Source organism: Pseudophryne corroboree, chromosome 8 (assembly GCF_028390025.1).
Source record: "Pseudophryne corroboree isolate aPseCor3 chromosome 8, aPseCor3.hap2, whole genome shotgun sequence".
Lineage (NCBI taxonomy): Eukaryota > Metazoa > Chordata > Amphibia > Anura > Myobatrachidae > Pseudophryne > Pseudophryne corroboree.
The window spans coordinates 232179485-232199595 of record NC_086451.1 but is presented as its reverse complement, the minus strand read 5'-3'; the positions used below and the strand labels follow the sequence as shown (position 1 = coordinate 232199595).

The 20111-nt window shown below is 46.4% G+C and overlaps 1 protein-coding gene across 1 annotated transcript in view; it reads right to left on the bottom strand.

The window, feature by feature from the left end:
* Positions 1 to 20111, bottom strand: part of ARR3 (arrestin 3) — a 77931-nt gene that overhangs the window by 22263 nt on the left and 35557 nt on the right. The window contains exons 12-15 of the mRNA XM_063938538.1: positions 15797 to 15934; positions 15527 to 15610; positions 12969 to 12992; positions 1018 to 1070 (exon numbers count right to left, since the gene is read on the bottom strand). Coding sequence (XP_063794608.1) covers positions 1018 to 1070; positions 12969 to 12992; positions 15527 to 15610; positions 15797 to 15934 — 299 coding nt within the window. The remainder of the gene's footprint in view (positions 1 to 1017; positions 1071 to 12968; positions 12993 to 15526; positions 15611 to 15796; positions 15935 to 20111) is intronic.

Genomic DNA, 20111 nt, shown 5'->3' with positions numbered 1-20111 from the left:
CGCTACTGCACATGCGTGGTCTGCTGACTACACATGTGCAGCTGCCTGTGCCGGGTAGGGCTCCTACAGAACCCTCTGAAGATGGCATTAGCAGCTTGGGCCCAGCTATAGAATACTTTGCTTTCTGGTGCTTGGTAAACTCGGCAGTAAAGCTGCTGTACTATGGGGGTAATTCCAAGTTGATCGCAGCAGGAAATTTTTTAGCAGTTGGGCAAAACCATGTGCACTGCAGGGGAGGCAGATGTAACATGTGCAGAGATAGATAGATTTGGGTGTGGTGAGTTCAATCTGCAATTTAAATTGCAGTGTAAAAATAAAGCAGCCAGTATTTACCCTGCACAGAAACAAAATAACCCACCCAAATCTAACTCTCTCTGCACATGTTATATCTGCTCCCCCTGCAGTGCACATGGTTTTGCCCAACTGCTAAAAAAATTCCTGCTGCGATCAACTTGGAATTACCCCCTATGTACATAAATGCCAGGTATACTTAATATTGCAGGTACCACCCAAATCAAATATTCATTTATAACTAAGACCTACAGATGGGTCCACGGTTATCTTGGCTAGTTTGCTGCACCTAGGCACAACATGGTTTATTAACATAAACCCTTCATCTATTGTTCTCAGCTGCAGTACAATACAGAGAACAATACAGCAGGGGATTAAGGGCCTAATTCTGAGTTGATCGCAGCAGCAAATTTGTTAGCAGTTGGGCAAAAACCATGTGCACTGCAGGGGAGGCAGATATAACATGCGCAGAGAGAGTTAGATTTGGGTGGGGTGTATTCAAACTGAAATCTAAATTGCAGTGTAAAAATAAAGCAGCCAGTATTTACCCTGCACAGAAACAAAATAACCCAATAACTCAGCGGCATACACACTGAGCGATATAATAAACAACGTCGCTCAGGAAGGGTCAAAATGAGCGACGTTGTTTACTTATCACTAAGTGTGTACCCACCTTTACTTACATTACATGTTTTAAATGTTGAATATATTCTTATCTGGACTCACCCTCAGATGGTTTGGGATGCATCAGAGTAAGTGGCAGTTCCACCGCTACATCACTAAGGAACCAGAGAAGAATGTAAGAATTAAAACCAAAAACCATTTATATTAGCCTTGAACAATTCTACAGCCCTTCATCCTGTATTAACTTGCTTATGAGGAAACTTTAACAAATCAGACAAAGACACAAGGCACTTTATAAAAGAAGAAGTAGTGTAGTTATAATGCTATGCAATGAAAAACACAAATGTGTATAAAAGGATGCATGAAAGCGGAGCACTAAGCTCATTTGCGTATTACTAAACTAAATTGAAAATGATACCAAACAGAGTGCAGATCTGCAGTGGTTCTGCATGCGGACTCAGGACCTGATTCAGAGTTGGCACAGTGTCGTTGGATGCTAGCGGCTGATAATGAAAGGGCCATGTTCATCATGGAAAAAATGAGCATTTTCAGTATACATCATCTCATCCCTTTCTATTAAATATATCACTTACGAAAAACTGCTATTTTTGCGAAAACAGCTTTTCGGAAAAGTGATATTTTTAACCCTGCAGCTAAGGTGTCCTTAAGGACTTTCTCATACTGCGCATGCACCTCCATGTCGCCGCTACCCCCCTACCTAACCCTGCAGCTAATAGTTAACTACTATTAAACACACCGCACGGCCAAGACGCCGTTATCTGTTGCGCCCCCATCACATCTTTTTACCGGTGATGTGAGCCGGTGAGCTCTGCGAAGCCGCAACCCCCTAACATCCCCTGCCATGACTTTCAGTTATGCGTGGAGAGCTGAGCGCACAGCCGCGGCTTCCTTATTTCTCCTGGCCAGACACATGTACGGAGGTGAGCGCTGCTGCAGCCTCGGCCCCTGCACGCCCTCCCTTTCTCTGCCTTCCCCTGCTGTATACAGAGCAGTTTCCAGTTCAGCACAAATTTGTGGAACTGAACTACATCTGTACTAGTTACTTTCTACATTCCCATACTATAGTATGGGGAGTGTAGAATTTATGGAAGCAGGCTGTAACAAAGGAGATATTAGTCATCTCCTTTGTTACAGCTTTGATGAAGGAGGTTTAGTGAAAAAAAAAATAGGATTTTAATTACCTACCGGTAAATCCTTTTCTCGTAGTCCGTAGAGGATACTGGGGTCCACATTAGTACAATGGGGTATAGACGGGTCCACTAGGAGCCATGGGCACTTTAAGAATTTGATAGGGTGGGCTCGCTCCTCCCTCTATGCCCCTCCTACCAGATTCAGTCTAGGAAACCGTGCCCAAGGAGACGGACATACTTTGAGAGAAGGATAGAAAGATAGTGGTGAGATTCCGAACCAGCACACACAACAAGAGTAAAGCCAAGCTAACCAAACTTGAAACAGGAACAGCAACCGCTGAACCAACAATACTTAACCAAGTAACAGTGCAGGAAGAAACGAAGCACTGGGTGGACGCCCAGTATCCTCTACGGACTATGAGAAAAGGATTTACCGGTACGTAATTAAAATCCTATTTTCTCTTACGTCCTAGAGGATACTGGGGTCCACATTAGTACCATGGGGATGTACCAAAGCTTCCAAACCGGGTGGGAGAGTGCTGAGGTTCCTGCAGAACTGATTGACCAAACTGAAGGTCCTCAGAGGCAAAAGTATCAAACTTGTAGAACTTAGCAAACGTGTTCGTACCTGACCAAGTAGCTTAGCTGCTCGGCAGAGCTGTAAAGCCGAGATACCCTGGGCAGCCGCCCAGGAAGAACCCACTGACCTAGTAGAGTGGGCCTGTACAGATTTTGGACATGCCAAACCTGCCATGGAATAAGCATGCTGGATAGTAAGCCTGATCCAGCGTGCAATTGTCTGCTTTGAAGCAGGACACCCAATTTTATTTGGATCATAGAGAACAAACAGCGAGTCAGATTTTCTGTGACGAGCTGTCTGCTTCATACAGATCTTCAAAGCTCTTCACAACATCCAAGGACTTTGAAGTAGCAGAGGTGTCAGTAACCACAGGAAACACAATATGTTGTTTGATATGAAACGCAGACAACACCTTTGGAAGAAATTGTTGATGAGTTCTGAGTTCAGCTATATCTTCATAAAAAATCAAATAGGGGCTTTTGTGAGACAACGCCCCCAACACCGACACACGCCTTGCAGAAGCCAAGGCCAACAGTGTGACGACCTTCAACGTCCTGTAAAGGCTCAAACCATTTTGATTGCAGGAACTGCAACACCACGTTGAGATCCCAAGGTGCCGTAGGAGGCACAAAGTGCGGTTGGATGTGCAGAACCCTCTTCAAAAATGTCTGAACCTCAGGGAAAGAAGTCAATTGTTCCTGGAAGAAAATGGATAAGGCCGAAATCTGGACTTTTATGGAGCCCAAACGTAGGCCCACATCCACACCTGACTGCAGAAAAAGGAGAAAACGTCCCAGTTGAAATTTCACTGCAGGAAATTTCTGTTCTCACACCAAGAGACATATTTTTTCCAAGTATGGTGGTAATGTTTAGACGTTACCCCCTTTCTGGCTTGGATCAGGGTTGGAATAACCCTATCCGGGATCCCTTTCCGGGCTAGAATTTGACGCTCAACCTCCATGCCGTCAAACGTAGCCATGGTAAGTCTTGATAGACGAACGGCCCCTGTTGTAGAAGGTCCTCGTGAAGAGGGAGAGGCTACAGGTCCTCTAGGAGCATCTCCTGTAGATCCGCGTACCAGGCCCTTCTTGGCCAGTCCGGAGCAATGAGAATTGCTTGAACCATTTTCCCCTTTTATTCTTTTAAGAATTTTTGTGATCAGTGGAAGTGGTGGAAAGAAGTACACCATCTGGTAGACCCATGGAGTCACCAGAGCATCTACCGCCACTGCTTTTGGGTCTCTCAACCTGGAACAATACCGCTTGAGCTTCTTGTAGAGATGAGAGGCCATCATGTCAATTTGTGGTATTCCCCACTAACGTGTCAAGCACCTGAACACCTCCGGGTGAAGGCCCCACTCTCCTGTCCGGGTGAAGGCCCCACTCTCCTGGGTGGAGGTAATTTCTGCTGAGGAAGTCTGCTTCCCAGTTGTCTACTCCCGGGATGAAGATTGCCAGCAAGCCACAACGTGTCTTTCCGCCCAGAGAATAATCCTTGTCATCTCTGACATTGCTGCTCTGCTCTTCATTCCTCCCTGTTGGTTTATTTACGTTACTGCTGTCACATTGTCTGACTGAACCTGAATGGCTTGATCTTAAAGAAGATGTGATGCCTGTAGAAGGGTGTTGTATATGGCCCTTAGTTCCAGAATGTTGATTGGAAGGATGGTTTCCTGACTTGACCATTTTCCTTGGAACTGTTCCCCTTGGGTGACTGCTCCCCAACCTCTGAGGCTTGCGTCTGTGGTTAGCAGAATCCAATTTTGAATCCCGAACCATCGGCCCTCGGTCAGGTGAGAATTCTGTAGCCACCACAGAAGAGAAATCCTGGCTTTTGGCGACAGACGGATCCTCTGGTGCAAGTGAAGATGCGATCCGGACCATTTGTCCAATAGATCCAGCTGAAAAGGCCTTGCGTGAAACCTTTCATACTGCAGTGCCTCGTAAGAGGCTACCATCTTCCCCAGGAGGCGAATGCATAGATGAACCAATCTCCGGGTTGGTTTTAGAACATCCCGTACCATCGACTGGATTACCAATGCCTTGTCTAAAGGAAGGAATACCTTCTGTGCCTCCGTATCCAGTATCATCCCCTGGAATGGAAGCCTCTGTGTTGGTTTCAGATGAGATTTTGGTAGGTTCAGATTCCACACGTGATCCTGGAGTAGTCGGGTTGAGAGGGCAATGTTGTCCAACAACCTCTCCCTGGATGGTGCTTTTATCAGAAGATCGTCCAGGTACGGTATTATGTTCACTCCTTGTTTGCGGAAGAGAAACATCATCTCTGCCATTACCTTGGTGAACACCCTCGGTGCCGTAGAGAGGCCAAATGGCAGGGCCTGAAACTGGTAGTGACTGTACTGTAATGCAAACCTTAGATAAGCCTGATGAGGTGGACATATCGGAATATGAAAGTATGAATCTTTGATATCTAGATACACCAAGAATTCCCCCTCCTCCAGACCTGAGATCACAGATCTCAGATACTCTATCTTGAACTTGAACACCCGTAAGTACGGGTTCAACGACTTGAGGTTTAAAATGGGCCTTACCTAGCCATCCGGTTTCGTTACCACAAACAGGTTGGAATAATAACCTTTGTTTTGCAGTTTAAGTGGAACTGAAACAATGACCTGAGTCTGTACCAGTTTTTGAATTGCTTTCTGTAAAGTCATACTTGCTTCTTGAGAAGCTGGTAAGCCTGATTAGAAGAATCTGTGAGGTGGGAGTTCCTGAAACTCCAGTCTGTAGCCCTGGGCGATAAGATCTTTAACCCAGGTATCCTGGCATGATGTTGCCCATATGTGACTGAAATATCTTAATCAGGCTCCCAACTGCCTGTCTCCCAGGCAGTGGAGATCACTGTCATGCTGAAGGCTTAGAGGAAGCAGAACCAGAGTTCTGTTCCTGTGAACCAGCAGATGCTGGTTTTCTGGGTTTACCTCTATTGCCTTTTAAATTTTGCCGTCCGAAAGGACTGCAGCGATGGAGCTGAGTAGGTTTTCCTAGCTGGGGGAGCTGCGGAAGGAAGGTATGTAGACTTACCCGCCGTAGCCTTGGAAATCCACGTATCTAGTTCAGCTCCAAATAGGGCCTCACCTGTGAATGGTAGGTTCTCCACGCCTTTCCTGGAATCTGCGTCCGCACAGGGCCGTCTTAACAGCAGTGTAGGCCCCTGGGCACAGCAATGCACTGGGCCCCCTACCCATCCTCCAGCGGTAGGGGTGGGGGGTGCTATCAGCAGTAGCTTTGATGTCCCGCGGGCGGTAGGGGGTGTTCTATCTTCCGCTCAGCATGTAGGACCTGGATGGATGGAGAATACCAAACTGTAGAAGAGGCACAGGGATGAATGAAGGGGCCCCACTACATGACTTCCAGTGTGGTAGGGGGGGTGTAATATGCAGGGGAGGGGTGGATAGTGGAGTGGGCTTAATATTCATCATTTTCCACTGGGAGGGCAGCTTGCATGACTGCAGATATCTCCAGTTCCTGGAAATAGATTTCTTAGCTTTGAATGTGATAAAAAAAACTAGAGAGTCCCACCTTTCAGGAGGTACTGGGGACTTGGGGATCAGAGTTCAGGAACCCAGAGCAATCCACCAGCGAAAATATAAAACTACAAACCAGGTGTGTGGAGCTGGAGCAGGGACCAGCTGCTTGAAGGCTTAAATCTCCAGTTCTGGGCATAGTAGAGACAAGCTGTGTCCACTGAAAGGTAAGAGTCCCATCTTTTGGAAAATACCCTTAGAAAAACTCTAAGTCAGACAGAACCAGAGATATCTGGCTGGGAGATATCTGGCTGGGGACCACTGCTTCAAAGTCAGATATCTCCGGTTCCCCAGGGCCGATTTTCAAAAACCTGGTACCTCTGGAAAGAGGGGATCCTCAGCTATCAGCTTGGGACCCTTAGATTCCTGGAGCCTTTGGGCAAGTGCCCACTGAGCCCGTATGAAAAGACGGCCCTGAGTCCGCAGTCCATTGGTGTAGGCATAGGCCCCTGCGTGCTGACACTGCCATGGCTGAGTTTCGTGCATTGAGCAATCCTATTTCTTTTATGGCCTCTACCATAATATTTGCAGAGTCCTGTTTATGCTGTAGGAGTAAAACTACCTCCCTGCTGGATAAAGAATCTAACTCGTCAATTAGATTTCCTGACCATTTTGCAATGGTCCTAGTGATCCATGCACAAGCAATAGTGGACAGGGATTTGAGAGTGTTCTCAAGTTTGCGGTCAGCCGTGTCCTTTAAGGATGCTGCCCCAGGGACAGATAAGACTATCTTACGTGACAACCTAGATCCCGATGCGTCAACAATTGGTGGGTTTTCCCATTTTTTTCTATCATCTTGAGGGAAAGGGAAGGATGTGAGTAATCTCTTAGGTATCTGAAACTTTTATCAGGATTAACCCAGGTTTCCTCAAACAGAGAATTCAACTCTTTTGATGCAGGAAAAGTAGCCGAGGTTTTCTCTTTTACATTAAAATAAGACACCTCATCCTCCTCTGTCACCTTATCAGGAATTTGCAGAATGTCTCTAATAACTTCTATCAAGGCCTGTACCCCCTGTGACAGCGCTGCATCCCCCCCCCTACACTTAAGGGGGGTACTCATGGAGCGATAATCTAAGCAATCTGACTAGATTGCTTAGATTTTAAGCATGATCGCTCCGTGTGTACCCCCTACAGCGATAGCGATGCGCAGCCCCGCGCATTGCTATCGCTGGTGCTAGATTGGCCTGCCATGCAGGCCAATCTAGCAGGTCGCTCATTTCACCCGCTGGGTGAAATGAGCGGCTCCCCGTCTCCACCCGCACGCTCAGGACACATCGCGCTGTGCTGAGCGGGGGGAGAGATGTGTGCTGAGCGGTTTGCATCAGTGGACATCAGACATTGGAGCAAGTGATCGTGTCCAAAAACTGCACTTACTGATTTGTAATAGAATCTATCACCCTCTCAGTGATTACAATAGCTGAACCAGAGACAGATTTAAAATCTGGTGTGTGTGTGTTTCCAAAGAGAACTATTGCCATATTATGCAATAAGCAGAACAAATGAATGCCAATATAGCTTTTTCTGTGGTAACACCAATACAAACTGCAGCAAATATAAACATGCATTGCTTCTTCATTTACACAAGTGGTCAACAGTTGGTTTAGCGCATTTCAAGGTGTCCTCTCGGTTTCCACCCCACTAAAAGTATTGTACACAGGGGCGTAGGGAGGGTGCTCCGGGCACCATGGCACCTAGCTACACCTCTGGTTGTAACTGCACTGTTTATTCACATAGCTCTGTGTGTTTCTGCAATAGAATGTCTGCTCAAAAGACTGTGTGTCCTTCATGTAACAATAGGTTTACACCTTCACGAGAAGGGTCTCTCTTATGTAACCAGTGTTCTCTACCCTCTCAGGGTAGTAGTCTGCAGGAACCTGAATGGTTAGAATCATTCAAAGGCATGATTAATATTATTAATGGAGAGCTAGCTACTGCCAGACAGGAAAGGCAGACCCTTAAACAATCTGTAGATAATCTTTTTGTTAAGGCTGCTGACCACAGACAGGCTCCTCTGTTGGTTTCTCATAAACGAACGCTCCCACAAGTACCCCAGTCTGTCTCTGAGACTGAATTACCAGACCTGGATGAAGGGGAGGGTGACATGGAGGATGATAATTCTCTGTCCCCGAGGGTTGAGGCCCTCAGTTATGCTATTAGGGAGGTCCTCAACATACTGGATAAGGAGACAGAACCAGAAGAGGAATTGTTTTTCAATGTAAAACCAAAATCCTCTGCCACTTTTCCTATATCTAAATAATTAAACTCCCTTTCTAGGGAGGCATGGATCAGTCCTGACAAGAAATTCAAGATTCCCCAGCGGTTATTAAATTCCTTTTCTTTCCCCACTAAGGATAGGAAAGTATGGGAAAATTCCTCGTCCGTGGATACTCCTGTGTCCAGGCTGTCATGAAAACTTGTACTGCCTGTACCTGGAGCTATCTCTCTCAAAGATCTAGCTGACCGGAAGATTGAGACAACACCCAAATCAATCTATACTGCGATGGGTGTAGCTCAAAGGCCCACTATAGCTTGCGGCTTAATTTCCAGAGCCATGGTAAAATGGTCTGATAATATAATAAATGGGTTTGACCCCCTTCCTCAAGAGGAAATCATTACACTGCTACATCATATTCAGGATGCTGCAAATTTTATGAGTGAGGCCATTAGGAGAATTATGTCTCATCAATGGCTGTACCTCTGCTATGGCAGTCTCGGCTCGCAGAGCTCTATGGCTGCGACAATGGTGAGCAGATGCTGACCTCCAAAAAAGGTGTGGAGAAACTTCCTTTTATAGGAAATGCCTTGTTTGGGGAAGAACTGAACAAGTGGATTTCTCAGGTGACGGTGGGTAAGTCCACCTATCTGCCCTTGGCTGAACCTCCTGCTAGACATCCTTACCCTGGGCCCTCTCTGCAGTCCTTTCGTGTGGCCAGATTCAGAGGCAGAGCCAGAGGCGCCTCAAATGCTGCTAGAGGAAACCGCGGTAAGTCCCGTAAATCAGTGGCTGCTGGATCTCTGGACCAGGCCTCCGGATCCTCTTCCATGAAGCCCTCTGCATAACGGTTGGCCCCAGCAGCAGGGTGACTTTCAGGTAGGTGTGCGCCTCCAACACTTTGCCCACGTGTGGGCACAGTCCTGCCGGGATACTTGGGTGAAGGACCTTATATCTCATGAGTACCGGTTACGACGCCATTCAAAAACTGCTGCAAATGAGAGTTGTTGTGGAACAACAGGGGTTTTTACTCCAGCCTTTTTGTTGTATCGAAACCGGACGGTTCGGTACGGCCCACTTGAACCTCAAATATTTGAACCCGTATCTATGAGTGTTCAAATTCAAGATGGAGTCCTTGAAGGCGGTGGTCTCAAGTCTGGAGGAGGGGGAGTTCCTAGTATCCCTGGATGTCAAGAATGCTTACCTACATATCCCCATATGGCCTGGCTTACCTCCGGTTTGCTATACTGGACCACCACTTCCAGCCTTACTCTTTGGTCTCTCCACAGCCCCACGGGTATTCACAAAAGTCATGGCGGAGATGATGCTGCAGTTGCGCAAAATGGGGCTCAACATAGTCCCCTATTTGGACGATCTCCTGATAAAGGCGGTGTCCAGGGAATGTCTGCTACACAGCATCAACTTGACAACTCGCCTGCTTACGGACCATGGGTGGATCCTAAATTTCAAGAAGTCTCACCTGGGACCATCACAAAGAATTCAGTTCCTGGGAATGATGACACGGTGTCTCAGAAGGTTTTCTTTCTAATGGACAAGGCCTTGGCTATCCAGGCTATGGTCCGCTCGGTGCTCAGACCCCGCAAGATCTCAATTCATCTCTGCATCCACCTACTGGGCAAGATGGTAGCCTCATATGAGGCAATCCAGTACGGCAGATTTCATGCCCCTCCATTCCAGCTGGACCTACTGGACAAGTAGTCAGGGTCTCGCCTGCACATGCACCATAGTATAACTCTGTCGCCAAAAGCACGAGTCTCACTGTTATGGTGGCTACAAGTCTCTCACCTTGTGGAGGGTCGGAGTTTCAGTACCCATTCCTGGACTGTACTGACGACAGATGCCAGCCTGCAAGGTTGGGGCGCTGTGACCCAGGGGGTTCAGTTCCAGGGGAAGTGGTTGAATCAGGAATCCACACTCCCAATCAATGTTCTGGAACTCAGGGCAATTACAATGCTCTTCTACAGGCCTCCTATCCTCACCGAAATCATGCCATCCAAGTACAGTCGGACAAAGCCACGGTGGTGGCATGCATAAACTGGCAAGGAGGAACGGAGGCAAACATAAGGGCCATCTCAGTCATATTCATTCCAGGAGTGGACATCCGGAGGAATGCGGCCTTCACCCTCAAATGTTTCAACAACTGGTTCACCGGTGGGGCTGTCTGCAGATAGACATCATGGCTTCTTGTCTCAACAAGAAGCTTCGCCATTACTGTTACAGAATGAGGGATCCGCAGGCTGCAGCAGTGGACACTCTGACGGCGCCGTGGTCTTACCAGTTCGTATATCTGTTTCCTCCAATCCCTCTCATTCCAAGAGTTCTAAAAAGACTCAAAAAGGAACGAGTTCAGACAATTCTAATTGCCCCGGATTGGCCTCGATGGGCCTGGTACGCAGAACTCTTTAGGAACCCTGCCTACTTCTCAAGGACCTTCTGCTACAAGGACCGTTAGTCTATCCAGACTTACTGCGGCTACGTTTGACGTCTTGAAAGTTGAGAGGGAGAGTCTAGCCAGGAAAGGTCTCCCACCTAAGGTTGTTTCCACTATGGTCCAGGCCCGTAAGGTTGTTACATCAAAACATTACCACCGCATCTGGAAGAAATACTTTTCTTGGTGTGAGGGTAGAAAATATCCTCCTGTGGAATTTCAACTTGGCCGGTTTCTGCTCTTCCTTCAAGCATGCGTGGATTTGGGCCTAAAGTTAGGCTCTATCAAGGTTCAGATCTCGGCTCTCACCATCTTCTTCCAGAAACAGTTGGCGGTCCTACTGGAAGTACAGATTTTCCTGAAGGGTGTTCTTCGCATTCAACCACCCTTTGTCCTTCCCACGGCTCCGTGGGATCTCTCTGTGGTCTTGACTTTTCTCCAGTTAGACTGGTTTGAACCTTTACACAAGGTGGACTTGAAATATCTTACCTGGAAGACTGTTATGCTGCTGGCTCTGGCCTCTGCTAAACATGTGTCAGAATTGGGGGCCTTATCTTGTAAGAGCCCGTATTTGATATTTCATAAGGACATAGTGGAACTCAGGACTCGCCCGCAGTTTTTGCCGTAAGTGGTTTCGGCCTTTCACATTAATCAACCGATAGTGGTTCCGGTACTGTCGAATCCGTCGGTTGCTCCAAAGCCCTTGGACGTGGTGAGGGCTTTGAGGATTTATGTCAAAAGGACAGCTCGTCATAGGAAGTCTGACTCGCTATTTGTCCTTTATGACGCTACCAAAATTGGATGTCCTGCTTCTAAGCAGTCCATTGCTCGTTGGCTCAGGTTGACCATTCAACAAGCCTATTCTTCGGCAGCATTGCCGCTGCTGAGTTCTATGCAGGCCCACTCCACTATGTCGGTGGGTTCTTCCTGGGCAGCTGCTCGGGGCTTCTCTGCCTTACAGTTGTGCTTTGCAGCTTCTTGGTCTGGTTCGATCACGTTTGTTAAGTTTTATAGGTTCGACACCTTGGCCAGAGATGACCTTTTGTCAGGCAGTTTTGCAAGTGTCTCAGTACTCTCCCACCCATTCTGGGAGCTTTGGGACTTCCCCATGGTACTAAAGTCACCCCAATATCCACTAGGACATTAGATAAAATAGGAATTTAATACCTACCGGTAATTCCTTTTCTCTTAGTCCGTAGTGGATACTGGGTGCCCGCCTCAGTGGTTCGTTTTCCTGCTTACTTGGTTGTAAGTGTTCTTGTTTGGGTCTGCTGTTGCTGTCCCAGTTCCATGTTTTGTTAATGTTGTTAGCCTTGTATGGTTAGCGTTGCTCTCCTCTGTTCTGGTGTGCTCTGCTATCCTTCTTACTGTTTGTTGCTTCGTTACTTCACCGCTTTACTGTTATTCCTTCTCTCATGGTATGTCCGTCTCCTTGGGCACAGTTTTCCTAGACTGAGTCTGCAGGAGGGGCATAGAGGGGAGGAGCCAGCACACACTATTGATTTCTTAAAGTACCCAGGCTCCAATGGACCCGATCTATACCCCATGGTACTAAAGTCACCCCATTATCCACTATGGACTAAGAGAAAAGGAATTTACGGTAGGTATTAAATTCCTATTATTTGTATGAGAGTGCAGAAGTAAGTACATTCATGCACCTAATCATCAATCAGCAAGGAAGGCACCCACTCTACCCATTTCTTCCCAGATGCTGCCGCCTTGGCCCGCAAACTATTCTTTGACCCATAAAAGGAGTGAATTTGTGCAGCAGTCAAGTAGGCCCGTTACACTGTGCTTTTGCCTTTTTGTAAATAAGCCTTAATATTGTTAGTGTTATACCCCTGCATTATGTCAGTACAAAGTCACAATTCTGACTCTCTTGGTCATTTTCTGTTTTCATCCTAATCTTAATGTGGAATAGAAGATGGAAATATGTATTTTAATAATAATTCCCATACTATCAATTACTATTATTATTATTATTATTATTATTATTTGTATGCAAAGTAAGTGTTTTGATTTAAAGATGGGTGAAAAATATTTTATTCTATTTAAAATTGTCACATGTAAGGTACATAATATCAATATGTTAGTATTATTTCTTTGAATTACCTTGAGGTGAGGTCACCGAGGATGCTGGAAAAGAAAATGAAGGTGAGTTATGCAAGAAGGCAGATGTTTGTCTACATAACAACAACTTGCTCAAAATGGCTTTGGAGCAGTGAGATAGGAAATAACAGTTTAGTTTTTCTAGTAGTCTGTACTTGAGTATAGTCAAATAAATACTGAATATTTTTGGACTTCATCTCCTGGACATTGCCGCCTTTTTCCTTTTCTAGAATTCAGGCAACTGTACAAACCTTACAGTATATACGTGACAGCTCAATTTCTGAGCGATCCAGAAGCTTGGTCCTCTGGGTCGGGATGCAATCAATTTGCCGGCAGTCGGAATCTCTGCGGTCAGGATACCGATGCCAAAATCCCGACAGCAGGAATCCCAGTATGCTTATCACTGTATGGCACTGGAGACAACTTGTAGCGCTCTATAACTAAAAGATAATAATATTATGAAGAACTAAGTTTTAAGGTGAGTACACACCTCCTGAGCGAAGTAGTTTACTATATCGCCCAGTGTGTATGCAGCCCGACGAAGAGCGATGCGCGGCCCTGCGGGTTGTTAACGTTCCTTGGTCTCGGCTGTGCATGCAGCTCAATTTGGACTCATTGTCCCAAGCTGCATGCTCCGGCCGACCGAGGCATGATGTCACTGTGCGATATCGCTAGTGATATTGCACAGAGTGTATACCCGCCTTCGGGCGGCCCGGCCTAGGAGGGGAAACACTAGGCGATATTGCTCACCAAGCACATAGCCTAGTGTGTACCCACCGTTAGAATTGTTTTATATGTCTTAACCCAGAAGAATACATACTATTTCCCAGCGGGCGGGATGCCGGCTGTCAATATACAGATATTGGCATCCCGCCGAATGCCGGCAGCGGGACAAGTTCCCTTTCAGGATTCGCTGTGCTTGCCACACTGTGGGCTCGGTGGCTCGCTACAGGTTCTATTTTCACTCTATGGGTGGCATGGACACATGAGTGAGCGATAGTAATAATGCGTGTAAATGATGTCTGAGTTAATGAAGAAATTGGGCATTGGATAAGTAGAGAATATGAGAACATAGTATTTGTAGTAGGAAGCAGAACTATATAGAAAACATTTAATTTACAATCATTGCAAAACTTGTATTGGTCTGAGATAGAAATGCATATAAAGTCAATAGTGCCCAGTAATTTTTTATGTATATAAAACAATTCTAACGGTGGGTACACTATGTATGGCTATGTGCTTGGTGAGCGATATCGCCTAGTGTTTCTCCTCCTGGGTCGGGCCGCCCGACGGCAGGTATACACACTGTGCAATATCACTAGCGATATCGCACAGTGACATCATGCCTCGGTCGGCCGGAGCATGCAGCTTGGGACGATGAGTCCAAATTGAGCTGCATGCACAGCCGAGACCGAGGGTCGTTAACAACCCGCGGGGCCGCGCATCGCTCGTCGTCGGGCTGCATACACACTGGGTGATATAGTAAACTACTTCGCTCAGGAGGTGTGTACTCACCTTAAAACTTAGTTTTTCATAATATTATTTTTTATTTATAGAGCGCTACAAGTTGTCTCCAGTGCCATACAGTGATGTATGGGGTGTGGTTCATTAGGTCGACATGAGTTAGGTCGACATACATTGGGTCGACCACGTTTGGTCGACGTGCATTAGGTCGACATGTGTTAGGTCATCATGGAAAAGTTCAACATGAATTTTTTCACTTTTTTGGGTGTTGTTTTCTTCAAAAAGTGACGGGCAACCCCACTTGGTGCACCGTGACCCCTCGCATGGTGCCCTGCTCTGCTTCCGCTGCGCTCGGCACAGGTTACCATTCCCAATTGTAGTCCATGTGGATCGTTAAGTATGAAAAAGGTAAAAAAAAATGTTTTTCCATGTCAACCTTTTTCCATGTCGACCTAATGACCATGTCAACCTAGTGATCATGTCGACCTAATGCAAACGTGGTCGACCCAATGTATGTTGACCTAATGACCGCCATCCGATAAGCAAACAGTATACTTAAATACATTGGATAACTGTAATACAGTGATACAGCCAGACGCAAAGTAAAGATGTAGGGGGAAGCTGAGGACAGGGCAGCTCACTATGAGTAGTAGGAGCAGCATTGATAGGTCTAATGGGGCAGTAGGACATAAAGCAGCACTCAATGAGCCAATAACCACAGAGTTAGAAACAGTATCAGAGTTGCCTGTGGGGGAAAGGGAGATGGAGACAAAGCATCACTGGTGCGGGGATAGTGCTAGGAGGAGCAAACAAGGGAAGAGCGCTCTGGCTCTAAGGGCTTACTCTGTACTTCCCCATGTATGAGCACCCAATATTCCAAAAACAGCTTGAAAAATACAAAGTGATTTCTGCCCCGCTAATCACGTCATTATGTTACATCTAGGAAACAACATTTGAGGATTGTGTCAGTGAACTCCACAAGGGAGATACAATAAAAGGAATGAAATGACAATTGGAACTGGGCCACATTAGTCAGTTACTATAAGGTATCCTGTGTAAAAACAGAAAGACACTTTGTGAGGTTGTAGGTTGCATACCCTGCTCTGGACACCATCAAATTAATTCGCACTTTATACGACACCAGGATCCCCAGCACTTCCTTATCCATCCCTGGGCGCAGGCTGATATAAAAATGACAAGATTATTCTCAGAATACGGAAAACAATAAGTGTAGGTGTATTTAATCAATTTGGGATAGATTGGATAAATATTATTAGTAGAATAGATGTAAAAAAATATGAAATATATAGTAGACATTGCAATCAGTACTGTGTTGGTATAGTGCAAATAATGAGGTTAGCATTTACATTGTAGATGATGCCAAGTTGGTGTCTCCGTGCTTCAGTTTGCCATCCAGCGCCAGACCACGCTTCTCCCGGTTATTGGCCAAGATTGGTGTCACCGAATATGATCGGGTGAATGAGGAATTTGCTGCTACAGTATCACTATAAAAAAGGTGAGATGAATGTATTACTATTGACAGGTTTTGCAAAGTTGAGCTATGACTGTAACTAGGTATAACGGTTACGAGTCAACACTGTATGTAGCACTGTATGCAGCACTTTATGGAACACTGTATGCAGCACTGTATTTATCACTATGCAGAACTTTATGTAACACTGTATGTAGCACTGTATGTAGCACTGTATGCAGCACTTTATGGAACACTGTATGCAGCACTGTATTTATCACTATGCAGAACTTTATGTAACACTGTATGTAGCACTGTATGCAGCACTTTATGGAACACTGTATGCAGCACTGTATTTATCACTATGCAGAACTTTATGTAACACTGTATGTAGCACTGTATGTAGCACTGTATGCAGCACTTTATGGAACACTGTATGCAGCACTGTATTTATCACTATGCAGAACTTTATGTAACACTGTATGTAGCACTGTATGTAGCACTGTATGCAGCACTGTATGTAAAACTGTATATAGCACTGGATGCAGCACTTTTTGTAGCACTGTATATAACACTGTATATAGTACTGTATGTAACACAGGGGGTCATTCTGAGTTGTTCGCTCGTTATTTTTTTTCCGCTACGGAGCGATTAGTCGCAAACTGCACATGTGCAATGTTCGCAGTGCGCCTGTGCCAAGTAAATTAGCACAAAAGTTTGGTATTTTACTCACGGCCTAACGAGGATTTTTCATCGTTCTGGTGATCGGAGTGTGATTGACAGGAAGTGGGTGTTTCTGGGCGGATACTTGCCATTTTATGGGAGTGTGCGGAAAAACGCTGGCGTTTCTGGGAAAAACGCGGGAGTGTCTGAAGAAACGGGGGAGTGTCTGGGCGAACGCTGGGTGTGTTTGTGACGTCAAACCAGGAACGAAACTGACTGAACTGATCGCAGTGTAGGAGTAAGTCTGGAGCTACTCAGAAACTGCAAAGAAATTTCTAATCGCAATTCTGATAATCTTTCGTTCGCAATTCTGCTAAGCTAAGATACACTCCCAGAGGGCGGCGGCTTAGCGTGTGCAATGCTGCTAAAAGCAGCTAGCGAGCGAACAACTCGGAATGAGGGCCACTGTATGCAACACTGAATGTAAAACTGTGTGCAGCACTGAATGTAGCACTGTATGTAACACTATGCAGCACTGAATGTAGCACTGTATGTAACACTATGCAGCACTGAATGTAACACTGTATGCAGGGGTTGCGGCCAAAATATCGTCAGTCGGGATCCTGGCGGCCAGTGTACTGACACATCCCTGAGGTAAGTACAGGCATTAGGCACTAGGGGGAAGATTAGGATTAGCTACTAGGGGGTGGGGGAGGTTAGGATTATGGGGTGTGGATCATTAGATTGACAGTGTCTAGGTCGACAATGTTTAGGTCGACCACTATAGGTCAACAGTCACTAGGTCGACAGGGTTTCTAGGTCGACATGTGCTAGGTCGACAGGTCAAAAGGTCGACATGAGGGGGTTTTGTGTCGTTTTCTTCGTAGAGTGACCGGGAACCCCAACTAGTGCACAGTGTCCCCTCACGTGGCTCACTTCGCTCGCCATGCTACGGGCAAGGTGCCTCGCTCCGCTACTGCTTCGCTCTGCACAGATTACCATTCCAATCGTAGTCTACGTGGATCGTTAAGTATGAAAAGGTTCAAAAAAATAAAACAAATGTGAAAAACTCCTGTCGACCTTTTCACCTGTCAACCTAGCACATGTCGACCTAGAAACCCTGTTGTCCTTCCAACCCTTCCAACTTCCTAGTGACTGTTGACCTATAGTGGTCGACCTAAGCATTGTCGACCTAGGCAGTGTCGATCTTCAGACCGGATCCCAGGATTATGGGGGTTAGGGTTAGGCTGCAGAAGGGGGAGGTTAGAGTTAGGTTGCAGGAGGGGGAGAATAGGTTTAGGATGTGGGAGGGGTAAATTAGGGGTAATGGTAGAGTAAATATACAAGATATGTGTTGGTATTCTTGCGTTGAGAACCTGCTGACAGCGTTGGCTACCCCGGAAGATTTCCATGCATACCTCCTGATTCCCTGGGAACAGCCGTGCAGCATGCACGGCGCCCGGGAATCAGCATACTCCATTATGGAGTTTTAGCCTGCCCCCCGGACTCCTATTGGCCGTGGGGCGGGCTTAGCTGTAAAATGACTTATGCTGATTCACTGGGCGCTGCACGGCAGCCGGGAATCAGTGCTGGGGCTGGCAATTCCTGCGGGCGATCGCCAGGCGATAACCTTGCCTTGCCCCATCACTCGCCCCCCCCCTGCACCTTCACTTCACCCCCGCTCCCACGCCAATAATTTAAAAACACACCCCCTGGGTGTGTTTTGAAATTGAAAACTCACCACTGAAGGGGTTAAAACAGATTAATAATGTTTAAAGATTTGTTCAAATTTGCCCAAACTGTTACCAACATATATAGAGAGATTTATATCTTATTTAAGTAAGGTTTACTTTCAGTAAATTACTATTAATGTTAAGCAAAACATAGTTATTCTGCAGGGAATATTTAACTGGATTTTTGTATTTGGTAAAATAACTGGAGGCAGACAGCATAATCTACTGTACTATGAAATATCATTAGTCCGCAATATAACTAAGCCTCACCTGTTACCTACACATTATAAACCTCCTTCAGAATGTGCACTGGCTGCATAGCATGACACATCTTGACTTTGCACTAGTGCCTTGGGTAGTCCATTTAATGCTTATTAAGATGAACGTTAGCCACACTCGACGGACAGTTAACAGCCATAAACTTGGACAAGAATTGGTGGGGAAAAGGGTCAGCATTATTTATTACATTAATGTAAAAAGTGGTAGTATGGTGGTTAAAGAAAGAACAGCCCTACTCTCAGGCAATAACCAAACCCCGCAATCACATCACATCAGGGCTAGATGCGGCCCGGGTCTTCTGCCCTCTAATCATATTCCCCATGAGGTACCCTTCTCCTTTCCAAATGACACAAATCACAAAGGCCCACCTGGACTGATGGTGCTTCCGACCAAGTAGGGTAGAAGTAGCCAAATCTGTGTATTGGGGAGAAGAGCACCTCAAGCTCTAGTGATGGGACGGTTACTGCAGCCATTCTTTCCCACAAGCCCCAGAAGTCTACAACTAGGGAGAGAGGCAGGGGCGTTTCTACAGAGGAGGGGGCCTGTGTGCACCTCCGGGTGGGCCCCCTCCTCTGCATGGCGCTGCAGACTCTGACATTGTGCAGGAGTCTACTGTGCATGTGCAGGTCTCTGTAAACATGGCGCCCGCCATGATTTGGAGACCAATTTGGCTACTGCACATGCGCTGTGGCCATTTTGGCTGCGATTTCCGACGCGATCACAGCTCCTGGCGCCGGTCTCCAGAAAGGTAAGTATTAAAATGGGTGCAATGGGTGCGGTGTAGGCCCCCCTGGACCTAGGGGCCCGTGTGCACCGCACCCATTGCACCCATTATAGAAACGCCAATGGAGAGAGGGTAGAAGGGATGCCAGACCGCTCGAAGTGGAACCAGAATGTTGTAGCCAGCCTGAACTAACACAAAACACACCCCTAACTCCACCCACAACAAGATTAACCAATGAACTTAACCAGAACTAAACAACTGACTTAAACATTAACCCGGTATTTCCAGTGTTAACTGACTCACCCCTAAGGGCCTGATTCAGAGGTGGACACTGCTGCGTCCACACTGCATCGGTTGGCTGAGTCATGGGAACAATAATATGCAAATGATAATTTCAGCGTTACCCTCATTTATATGCCTAGATCTGAATGTACAACCATTGAGACACTCACTGTCTGCACCCCTGTGCGCAGTAATACCACTGGTGGTTCAAGACACTCCACCACTGGCGCACTATCATATGCACTAGCGACACTTGCTCCTGCCTATTGCAGGTGCATTGTCTCCGTCTGAACATAGCGCATGTGAGGACGCAGCCTGCTTGCACTGACGCATGTAGCGCATGTGAGGACGCAGCCTACTTGCACTGATGCCCACGACACTCTCAGAACACTACAGGCCTTGTCCCAGTCACTGTCCAGGAACGTCCACCTCTTTACCGCTTCATTTCTGATACCATCTACCCATACACAACAGCACTCTTTGCATTCACTCAGGGTAATGCATGCGATGTAGGGGTTTTCCTGAATATT